The sequence below is a fragment of the Haliaeetus leucocephalus genome, unplaced genomic scaffold, assembly GCF_000737465.1.
Source record: "Haliaeetus leucocephalus isolate CR32 unplaced genomic scaffold, Haliaeetus_leucocephalus-4.0 Scaffold339, whole genome shotgun sequence".
Lineage (NCBI taxonomy): Eukaryota > Metazoa > Chordata > Aves > Accipitriformes > Accipitridae > Haliaeetus > Haliaeetus leucocephalus.
In genome coordinates, this window is record NW_010972775.1 from 23,845,863 (window position 1) to 23,856,641 (window position 10,779).

Below are 10,779 nucleotides of genomic sequence, written 5' to 3' on the forward strand. Positions count from 1 at the left end.
CAGTGGGATGCGGGCCGGGATGCGGGCCGGGATGCGGGCCGGGATGCGGGTGCTGGCCGTGCTGCTGTGCGCGCTGCGGGCCGGCGGCACCGAGCTGACCTTCGAGCTGCCCGACAGCGCCAAGCAGTGCTTCCACCAGGAGCTGGAGCGCGGCCTCAAGTTCACGCTGGACTACCAGGTACTGCCCTGCCCGCAGCCCTGCCCCTGCTTGTGCCCATCGCCCCCTGCCCCTCCCCCCGGCCCCTGCGGCTGCGCCTCTTCCCCGCACCCCCTCGGCTCCCCCCCGGACTGCACCGGGAGACGGTCCCAGCCCTGGCCCCGGGCCCGGCAGTGCCCTCCTCGGAGCCGGTACCGGGACGTGCCCACAGCGGCCACGGGAACCCCTGACCCGGGCCATCGGGGCCGTCCCCCTGTCCGGGCACCCCACCTGAGCTCTGGGCGCCCCACCGGAGCTGCTGGCACCGTGGGGCACAGCTTCCCCGGGGGTCCCCCAGCCTGGGCCCCTGTCCCGTGGCGGTCAGCCGTGGGCACGGCTGTGCACGCCAGCGTGGGGCCGGGCAGAGCTGCTCCCGGCAGGGCGGCAGGCTCTCGGCATGTGGTTCGGCAGGTGCTGCCTGCGTCTCCTTGCGCAGGTGATCACCGGCGGACACTACGACGTGGACTGCTACGTGGAGGACCCCAACGGCAGGACGATCTACAAGGAGACCAAGAAGCAGTACGACAGCTTCCCGCACCGTACCGAAGTCAAGGGCGTCTACACCTTCTGCTTCAGCAATGAGTTCTCCACCTTCTCCCACAAAACCGTCTACTTCGACTTCCAGGTGGGCGACGAGCCACCGATCCTGCCCGACATGAGCAACCGCGTCACCGCCCTGACACAGGTGGGTCACTGCAACGCTGCCGCGGGAGGAAGGTCCTGCCACAGCTCCCGCTTGCGGCCAAACGGCCCCACAGGACGGCAGTTGGGGGCTCATCCCCTTCTCCCTCTGCCGAATGCAGAAGTGCCAACCACCAGCCAACCGCCCTGCCACATGCAGGCCACTTCCTCCTCCCAGTGGCACGGGCAGAGAGGGACGGGGAGGGCTGCTCTGGGTCTGAACCTCCCCTGGCCTGAGCACCCAGTTTCCATCCCGCACAAGGGAAGTGCAGCAAGGCTTTTCCATCCCTTGGCGTGAGCCCACAGGGATGGCTGCACCCTGGGCTGGGACCCAGACCCTGCTCTTGGCCCCCAGCACCTTGGCAGGGCTCTCAGTTGTGCCCTGGTGCTCACAGCAGGCTCCCTCCGCCGGACAGTCTCCAGCATTGCTCCTTCGAGCAGAACCGCTCTCGGGTTGGGGCTGGTAGAGACCCAGCGGCACAGGGCGCTGCTGTCCTGCTCTCGGGTGCCCCAGCACCATCCTCAGCTCCCTCGGCCGCAAGTGCCAGGCCTGCGCTGTGCCATGTCAGGAGCAATGGACCGTGCTTGTCTCCCTAGATGGAGTCCGCCTGTGTCACCATCCACGAGGCTCTGAACACAGTGATCGACTCCCAGACTCACTACCGCCTGCGGGAAGCACAGGACCGGAGCAGAGCCGAAGACCTCAACGGCCGGGTCTCATACTGGTCGGTTGGGGAAACCCTCATCCTCTTTGTGGTCAGCATTGGGCAAGTGATGCTGCTCAAAAGCTTCTTCACCGAGAAGAGACCCGGCAGCAGCGGGACCAGCACCTAGAGCCGCAGCCGTTCTGTGCCCAAACTGCGCGGGGGGAGCGGGCAGGCAGCATTATCCTGGGTCACGGTTTACCTCTGTTTTTCACAAGGTGCTGCAGTGGGGAGGTGGCTGGGGGGGAGCAGGGGATGATGTGACACTGCTGAGCCAGGTGGAAAATGGTCACCCAGGCATGGGCAACCCCCAGCCAATCCCCCCAGCATCACCTCCCGCTTTGCTTTCGCCTGCCCTGCGGCCCTGTCCCCTCGCCCAGCCAGTCTGTCCCCACTCACCAGCTCCACCAGGGAAGCGGTTGGGTGCGCTGGGGTTTGGCATCAACACTCTGGTCCCTTGTCCGACGCCTGAGGCACCTTCAGAGCCCGATGTGACTGCAAGGTGCAGCCTGGCATCCAGCAAGGCCACACGCTGCCCACGCACACCCAGTGGGACAGGGAGCTCTGCCCAGGCCAGCGAAGGGATAGGACAACACCAACCCACCCAGCGCCCACCTTCCGAGCACTCCTGCCCCCAGCTGAGTGCTGTTAGCCCGGAGCAGAGCTGCCCTGCAGGCTGCAAGCTCTGTGCCTGCAGGCAGAGGAGCGGTGAGCACAGCTCCCCTTTTTTCCCTAGGCCAGGGCCAAAGTCGGCAGCAGCGTCCCAGGAGCCACTGGCTCAAAAACAGAGGCAAGGTTTCAGCAGGGCCTTTTGGCTTGGTGGTTTCCATTGCTTTGCAAGCCCCCATCCTCACAGTGAAGCATTTCCCAGGCCCTCCTGTGCCGTGAAAGCAAGCAGCATGCCCCATACAAGATGGTATTTTCATACTTGCACGAGTCCACTTGGCCACCCTACGCATTCCACTGTGCCCAGCAGACAGCAGGAGCAGGCACAGCTCTGCCTCACCTGTGCCAAGGAAACCCCATCCCCACTGCAGCAGCAGCAAGGAACCCCCACGCCCCTGGGACTGCAGCCCTGTTCCCTGGAGCCCCCACAAAACAGAGACCCCCCACAAGACCCCTTGGGAGACCACCCTGTGCAAGAGCCCTGGGGAGACCAGTGCGCCAGCCACCACTGCCAGCCCTCGAGCGGGCACGGGATCGCTCCTTGGGAGCCGGAGCAGCACCACTGGCGTTTTACTTTGCCACTTCGTAATAAACCCCTGCGACCGTGGTTCGCGCTGCCGTTATTGGGCACTGCTCCCAGGATGGACAGCCAGGTATGGCCACTGCTGAGCTGGCTGTCCCTGCCTGCAGGAGGCCCTGCCTGTTCCTGCCTCGTCGGGCACTCACCCCCTGCCAGCACTACAGGGAAGGGCTCGGCACCTGCCGGGAAGATGCCAGTCTCCCCCCTGGCCCTCGGCAGACTCCTGTCTAAGAAGAAACATTTTGGTGCAGCCAGTTACCGCAGCCCTCCCCTCCTGCCTGCCTGCAGCCCTGCCACACACCGGCTGAGCGTGCTTCTGGCACAGGACCAGATGCCAGAGCCAGGGAGACCCCCTTAGCAGGAGCAGCTCTCCCAGCAGTCCCCTCGCTGACGTGGCCAGCTAATGCATGAGGCCGCATCATCAGTGGGGGCTTCCCCAGGTCTATGGGCAAATCCCTAGGTCTGGGTCCTCCCTGGCAGCAGGGACCAAAGTGGGCGAGGGAGCCCAGTGACCCATGGCAGCAAAGTGGGGAGCCCCAGGCAGACGCTGTCTGGCGTTGGCCTCTTGCTTCAGTTGTGGCTTCAGCAAACCCTAGCTCAGCCAGTAACCCTACCCCAAGGCTGGGGGGATCCCAGAGCTGTTCACATAAGCCATCCCTCACCTCCAGCATTGCTCCTCGTGCCGTGGGGAGGGCTCAGACTGGCTGCTCCGGGGTGCAGGGGGAGGCAAAGGGCCCAGGCACCTACAGCTCCTGCTCAAGACCTGGGGCTGCTCCCCACCTCCCCAGCCTCTCCCGGCCCCGCCAGCTGCACCAGCTCCTGCGGCAGCACTGGCCTTGGGGCAGTTGCTGTGCACAGCCAACAGCAGCTGGGCCCCCGTGCCTCGCAACGACCTTCGGCAGGAGCCAAGAGCTCCCGTTTTGAGCGGAACAAGGCTGCTGCAGGCAGCGTGACGCCCTGGGACTGCTGCCAGCTCAGTGCCACTGGTGTGGACCAGCCCGTGGCCCACTGGGACTAGGAGCCCCATGGGGGACAAACAGCCCCAGCAGCCACTGCAGAGAGAGCAGCACCCAGACCTGGCCAATGCGCAGGATGCCCTTGGATCTGCCCATCCCTGGGGACCCTGGCAGCCCCCCATGGCAGGGGCAGGAGCAGCCAGGACTGGCTCCAGACCAGCCACCCCCCAGAGCCAGCAGGTTGGGGCTCCTGCCCAGCCTGTCCCCAGCAGCGCTGGCTCTGGAGACCCCAACCCAGCTCACAGCTGGGGACACGGGCAGGAGAGGATGTGGCCATGGGACACTTTATTGTGGTGCTGGGCTCTGCTCCAGTGGCTGTGCAGAGCTTGGCAGGTGCAGAGAGGGGAGAGGGGACCAGGGTGACCCACGCCAGCCCTGCCACCCACAGAGGCACTTTGGGGTGCCAGAAGAGAGCGGCAGCAACCCTGTCCCTGCCAGACCTGTCCTGCCCTCACTGTCCCATTCCCAGTCCCCTCCTGCCCACAGCCTCGATGCCTGCTGAGCACCCCAGGATGTCCCTCTGGGCGCGGGGCCATGCCTGGCTCACAGGGAGCTGCTCTGGCAGGAGCCAGCCCCAGTGGGCAGCCCCAGCCCAGCGGGCATCAGCTGCTCCTGCCCCCCTGGGACACCCCGCTTGGGTGGCAGGGAGGAGCCCGAGCAGTGGAAGGAGCCGGTGACTGGGGAGGGCGGCTGGGGCTCAGTGCCATGCCTGCAGGGGCAGCCCCAGCGCCTCTGGAAGGGGATGGTGAAGAGCCCATAGGTGATGGGGTCCAGGCATGCATTGAAGAGGCCAAAGATGAAGAGGATGTGGGTGAGGGCCGGCGAGACCCTCTTCTCCATGACCCGTGGGCAGAACCAGTACCACAGCCCCAGCAGGTAGTAGGGGGTCCAGCAGAGGATGAAGGAGGAGACGATGACCAGGCTCATCTTCAGCATGCGCAGCCGTGCCCGCGGGATGTTGTTCCTGGAGCACCGCAGCGACACGTCCTGGGATGAGACTGGGCGGGGGGGGCATGGCCCATGAGTGGGGGATGCTTAGTGGCCTGGCTGGGACAGGAACCCCATGCTCTGCAGGAGGGCTGGGGGTGCCCCACACAGCCCCAGCCAGGCTTCCCCCCTTCTCTCTTCACCCCGGGGTCCCTGCAAAGCCCCCTGGGCACAGGGACATGGCAGGCTGGTGCCCAGGCACTCACAAAGGCTGGAGCCCATGCGCCGGGAGATCTCCAGGAGGATGCGTGCGTAGCAGCAGATCATGATGAGCAGCGGCAGCAGGAAGAGGCAGGTGAAGCCAAGCATGTTGTAGAGGGTCTCGTGCCAGGGCTGGGGGAAGCTGCCCCGCGTGGTGCACTGGGTGAAGTTGTGCGGGGAGCGGAGGGTGACCGTGTGGAAGAGGAACAGCTGGAGACAGAGCAGAGGTGGGATGGTGGCCTCTTCGCTGGGGCCGCAGGGTGACGGGGGCTCTGCGCCTCCCGAAGGCAGGGCACCAGAGTCCCGAGCCAGGGACCACTGGAGCCACAGGGTCAGACCCTGCCAGCGGGAGCAGGAGCCGCAGTTGCCCCTGCGCCAGCTCCGCTCCCCGCTCCCAGGGGGCTAGGGTGCACAGCGGGGAGGGGGGCAGAGCTGGGTGCAGGGGGCACGCTGCCACAGTCCCTCTTTTGCTGCCCGGCTGGGCTGCCTCTCCTCCAAGCCCTCTCCATCCCCATCCCACAGGGCTCGTGGCAGCACCAGCCCTGGGAGCAACCCCAGCCGGCGCAGCCAGGCACCCTGGGAGCCGGCACAGGGGCTGGGTAGGCATCTGCCACGGGGCATGGGGCTGAAGAGGAGCCCTGGGGACGGGTACCTGCGGCACCGAGAGCCCTGCACTGAGGAGCCAGGCAGCATAGAGCATGATGCGGTTCCTCCTCCGGGCGCGGGCGATGGCCAGCGGGTGCAGGATGGCAGCCTGCCGGTCCAGGCTGATGACGACAGTGACGAAGGCAGAGGCGTACATGGCCAGCAGCCGGAGGTACATGAGGAGGCGGCAGGCCAGGTCGCCTGCCCGCCACTGCAACGTGATGTTCCAGATGGCGTCCAGCGGCATCACCGCCACCGTCACCAGCAGGTCGGCAGCAGCCAGGTGCAGCAGCAGCAGGCGGATGTGGGACCGCTGGCCGCCCCGCCGGCCCCCGGCTGCCCGCAGAACCGCCAGGTTGCAGCCGGCAGAGAGGACGAAGAGGGCGAAGGTGACAGCCACACGGGCCTGAGCGGCGGGGGAGAAGGTGGGCAGCTGCAGGGGCTCCTCACTGCCCTCAGCCTGGGGACTCCAGGCACAGCCCAGCTCGGGGGGGGGCAGGCTGCTGGGGGGCTCCACGCTGGCGTTCCCCACTGCAGGGTCTGGGTCCGGATGGCCCCTTCCTGCTGCAATAGGCAGACAGGCAGTGGCAGCCTGCCCAGAGGGGGCCCTGGGGTGAGGGCTCCGGGGGGGACAGGTCGTGCTCAGCATAGGAGGTCCCATACCCTGGAGCCCTGCTCCCTGCCCAGGGCCATGGTGCCTGCACCACAGCCCCTACCCCAGCTCACTGCGTTCCCATCTTCAGCTGCTCTCTGCATACCCACTGCTCCTTCAGAGCCCCCAGCAGCCCCCAGAGCCCCCACACACCCCATAGAGCTACAGGGGTCCTTGGCACCAAGCAGGGCAGAGGGAGACAGTCTCAGCTGACCCCAACCCACCACCTACCCCAGGCCATTCCTGCTGCCCATCCATCCTCCACCCCAGAGCATCCCTTGTGGTCCTGCACAGGGATGGAGACCCTCCCAGCCCAATGCCAGAGCCCTCAGGGGACCAAGTGCCCCGGTCCCTCCACCCACCTCACCTCCAGCCAGGGTGTCCTGCCCAGCACCGCTCAGCTGGGCCATGTCAGGGCCGCTGCTCACGTACTGATGGGTGCCCATGCCGAGGGCTCCTGCATCTGCACTGTGCCTGGCGGCAGTGAGCCGATCGGGGCCAGGGAAAGAGAGGGAGCAGGGCAGGTACCGCTGTTGCGCTGGCACCTGCAGCCACCTCCTCGCCTGCTGCTGGGCCACACTCAGCAGGCGGCTGGGGGGATGCCCTTGGTAGCTCAGGTTGCTCCTTGACGTAGCCAGCCAGCTTGGAACAGCTTGGTCCTTCACCGCACGCCACCCACACACACACAGATGTGTAAGCGTGCACAGTGCTCACACAGACACTCAAATGCACGTTCCTCTTGATGCACACGCAGATGCGCACATGCTCATACATGTGCACACACAGCTCTGGCCTGAGATTGAGTCTCTCTACCCCCCACCCGCAGGCAGGCAGCTCTGTGCCCCTCTGCCCGCTCCCGCTCCACCAGCTCATCCCAAATCCCATCCTAACAGCGCAGGGCTGGCCCCTGCTCAGCACCTTGTGTGGCTGCCAGCCCCAGGAAACCCACCTGGGTCAGCCCTCACCCAGGGCAGGGCAGTAGGTGCCCAAGGCAGTGGGAGATGCCCCGTGGCCGTGAGAGGGAGCGCCTCAGCCTAAGCATGCCCCAGCCCGGGGGAAGGACCTGCCCCAGCCCCCAGCCCGGGTGGGTACTGCAGCCTGCCCTCCCCAGGGCTGGGACTGCTGCTGCCAGGGCCAGGCATCGGGGTGCACAAAGGCTCCTTGATTTGGGGTGCATCATTTGGGGGCGTCCCAGAGACCCACAGGTCCCTTCTCCCAGCACTGCCTCTGCCAGCTGCTCCCCCAGACTGTGGCTGTCCCCACGGCCAGAGCATGTCCCCATGGACAGAGTGTGTCCCTAAGTCTCTTAAGCCCTGGCTGGGGGAGGGGGGGAGCTGCAGCCTGGGAGAGGGCGAGGGGGCTGCTTTGCATCTCAAAGGCTTCACTCCCCCTGGCAGACGGAATTAACATTATTAGCAAGTCATTTCACAGATAAGTGGGGCTCATTAGCCCTGCAGACCCCCTGCCCCAGAGCCCCCAGAGTGGGCAGAGAAGGGCCCCCCAGCACATTAGCACCCGGCTGTCAGGCCCTGACACGGTCCCTGTAATGGATTCTCCAGACCCCCATGGGCCCCCACACCCTGCAGGGAGCCACTGAAGGGACTGAGGAGCCCCATCTGCAGCCCCCCTGCACTCCCCTTTGGCCCAATGGGGTCAGCCCCAGCTCCACACCCGAGCCCTTCCCCTGCTGCTGGAGCCCAAATACCCACATTTAACCCTGCGCTGGGGGGGGGTCTCACAAGCACCAGCATGGGGGGCAGGTGATGCTTGGCTCACACTGAGCCCCAAGGCCGGATCCGGAGGGTACTGGTGACCCCCTGTCCCCAGCCAGGGGACAGACCCCAGGGCAGGAGGTGTCTCTCCCAATCCCCCCCCCGCAATTGCTTTCCCAGATGCTGTGCAGCCACCCCGCAGCCGCGTGCTGTGGTCCCCAGTCCCTGCAGCCCAGCAACACGGCGCCGCATCTGTGCCAGAGCCCCTGCCCATGGCCTACCCTGCTGTAGAGCAGGAGTTTCACCAGTTCAGCCATCCTCTCCTGGCCCCAAACCCACTCCCGGAGCTGATGCAGTGGCCCAGGCACACTGCACTCCATCCCATGCCCAGCTCTTGCCACAGGAACAGCCACGCGGTGACACACAGAGGGGCACAAGGGTTTCTTTATGTGCAGTCGCAGCCGCCCCAGCACGTCCAGCACAGCTCCAGGCTCATGCAAGAGGCAGTTCGTCCCCACCACCTCCCAGCTGCCCAAGGTGGGACATCATCCCCCGCGCTGCAGGCATCCGGACAGTGTGTCGTGGGGCCACATGGCACCAAGTGCTCCAGCGCCGGGGAGCGTGGGCTCGTCTGGGTCAGTCCTGGGGCTGTGGTGGGAGCAAAGCCTCCAAGAGAGAGAGCAGGTCTGTGGAGAGGTCCTGGGGGGAGCGGAGGGTGGGTGAGAGGGTGACTGGCCAGGGTGGGGGTCCATGGCAAGGCTGGGGTCTCAGGGGGTGCAGGAACGGGGGCTGACAGACCCCACCAGCCAGGAGGGCTCCTGGGCAGGGACAAACAGGACCATGGCCTCAGGTCTGTCTGTCCCAGCTGATGGGACCCCAACAAACACGAGGGAGGGTGGCTCCGGGGAGGATCGGAGCAGGCTGAGGGATCCACGTGCACCCGCTGCAGGAAGGAGGGGGGGACACCACTCCGTTCCCAATCCCAGACAAGGCTGTTGTTACCCCAAACCCAGTCCCCACACTGACCCAAGCCAAGGGGACTCCGAGCGCACCGGAGCCCCACCCCATGCCAGCCCCTTGCTGGGAGCCACCTGGGCTCACCCCAGTCCCTACCAGCGCACATACCTGGGTGACTGTCCCTGCATCCATGAACTCTGGCAGCATCAGCCCCGCATCCAGGAGGGGGTCACTGGGGAGGTCCGCGGGGGCCCCTGCCCCTGTGCAGTGAGGAGGGGACAGCCAGGAGGACGTGTTGGAAGCAACAGCCCCGTGCAGCTCCAGGGGCGTCCCCGTCACAGGGATGTAGGGGGGTGACCCCCAGGCCTCCATCCCCATGTCGGGAACTCCAAGCACCTCTGGGGGGGTCCCTGCAGCAGGGCCACAAGGGGGTGACCCCCAGGCCCCTGTCCCCATACCAGGAGCCCCATGCAGCTCCAGGGGGGTCCCCACCATGGGAGGTGACCCCCAGCCCACGGTGCCGGGGGGCAAAGCATCCTGCGGGGCTGGGGTCGGCAGGTGCAGGCGGGGGTCCGGGGTCTGGCAGCACCCCAGGCCCTGGGGGCAGAGGGGGCAGTGCCGGGGGGCCGCCCCCCGCTGCCGGGCCAGCGCCTCCTCGCTGAGCCCCAGCAGGGCTGAGAGGTGGGCGATGTAGCGGATGGCGAGGCGCAGGGTCTCGATCTTGGTGAGGCTCTGCCCCGCAGGCGCCAGTGCGGGTGGCAGGTAGTGCCGCAGCCGCAGCAGTGCCTGCGCCAGCCGCCGCATCCGCAACTTCTCCCGCTCGCTGGCGCTCTGCCGCGGGCCACCTGGCCCCGAGCCCCGGAGTCCCTTTCTGCCCCCGGGGCCACCTCGCAGGCGGGGGGCGGCGGGGCCACGGCAGGGTCCCCGGGCAGTGGCGGGAGACGAGAGGCCGCAGGAGTCGGGCGAGGGTGCGGGCGAGCTGCTGCTGTAGCCCTCATGGTCCGGGGGTCCGCAGCAGCCCCAGTCCTGCAGCAGAGCGGTGGCGGGGAGCGGGAGGCCGGGGGCTGCCGAGTGGGCCATGGCTGTGGGGCCGTATGCTGGCGTCCCCCGGCCGCCCTGGCTTTATGCAGGGTTGGAGGTGTGAAGTGGCACCTTCGCGGCCAGCATCAGCAGCACTTCAAAGGCCGGGGGGGGCTGAGAGTAGCCGGCTTTGAACACGCGGGTGACGAATTTTACCCCAGCAGTGTGAGGCTGCTCTGTGCTGCCCACCCCCTGGCAGCCCTCACCCCCCCCCGCACTGTCCTGAGGATGGGGCTTGGGCCCCATGCGGGGGCTGTAGTGGGGGCTGCCATGGGGACTGTAATGGGTCTGCGGTGGGGTCTGCAGTGAGGTTGGCAGTGGGGTTTGTAGCAGGGCCTTCATCGGGGTCTGGCGTGGGGTCTGCACTGGGGTCTGCAGTGAGGTCTGCGGTGGGGGTCTGCAGTGGGGTCTGCAGTGAGGTCTGCGGTGGGGGTCTGCGGTGGGGGTCTGCAGTGAGGTGCACACTGCAGCAGTGCCAGCTCTGGGTATCCACGTCCCCCACCACACAGCACAGCCCCAGCCGGGCATCCCGGTGCCCAGCCTGGCTCTGCGGGACACCGACCCCGCTCCCGATGCCGGGGGGGGGGGCACGGCCCGCCCTCCCGCGGCAGGTCCCCCGCAGCCCCCGCTAATGGCGTTTCACACGCTGCCCCTAATGAGCCCGGCCGCCCGCTGAGCCCCGGCGCGGAGCCGCGGCCGCAG

The 10,779-nt window shown here is 67.1% G+C and overlaps 3 protein-coding genes across 4 annotated transcripts; 1 reads left to right on the top strand and 2 right to left on the bottom strand.

The window, feature by feature from the left end:
* Nucleotides 1-8: 8 nt before the first annotated feature.
* Nucleotides 9-2,493, top strand: TMED3 (transmembrane emp24 protein transport domain containing 3). 2 transcript variants are annotated; one of them, XM_010572171.1, is made up of 3 exons: nucleotides 9-178; nucleotides 633-881; nucleotides 1,475-2,493. In XM_010572171.1, the coding sequence occupies exons 1-3, from the start codon at nucleotides 20-22 to the stop codon at nucleotides 1,709-1,711; spliced, it is 645 nt and encodes a 214-aa protein (XP_010570473.1). In that variant the 5' UTR covers nucleotides 9-19; the 3' UTR covers nucleotides 1,712-2,493. The 2 variants fall into 2 exon arrangements, with proteins under 2 accessions (XP_010570473.1, XP_010570474.1); XM_010572172.1 differs by having other exon boundaries at nucleotides 10-178; nucleotides 633-821.
* A 1,874-nt stretch (nucleotides 2,494-4,367) lies between these two features.
* On the bottom strand, nucleotides 4,368-6,774 carry LOC104834757 (gonadotropin-releasing hormone II receptor-like). Its single transcript, XM_010572324.1, has 4 exons — nucleotides 6,696-6,774; nucleotides 5,684-6,240; nucleotides 5,037-5,241; nucleotides 4,368-4,841 (listed from the first exon to the last, which is right to left on the bottom strand). Exons 1-4 carry the CDS (start codon nucleotides 6,772-6,774, stop codon nucleotides 4,387-4,389), a joined length of 1,296 nt encoding a protein of 431 aa, XP_010570626.1. The 3' UTR covers nucleotides 4,368-4,386.
* A 1,902-nt stretch (nucleotides 6,775-8,676) lies between these two features.
* Nucleotides 8,677-10,077, bottom strand: LOC104834758 (mesoderm posterior protein 1-like). Its single transcript, XM_010572326.1, has 3 exons — nucleotides 9,901-10,077; nucleotides 9,166-9,864; nucleotides 8,677-8,739 (listed from the first exon to the last, which is right to left on the bottom strand). Exons 1-3 carry the CDS (start codon nucleotides 10,075-10,077, stop codon nucleotides 8,677-8,679), a joined length of 939 nt encoding a protein of 312 aa, XP_010570628.1.
* Nucleotides 10,078-10,779: the final 702 nt, after the last annotated feature.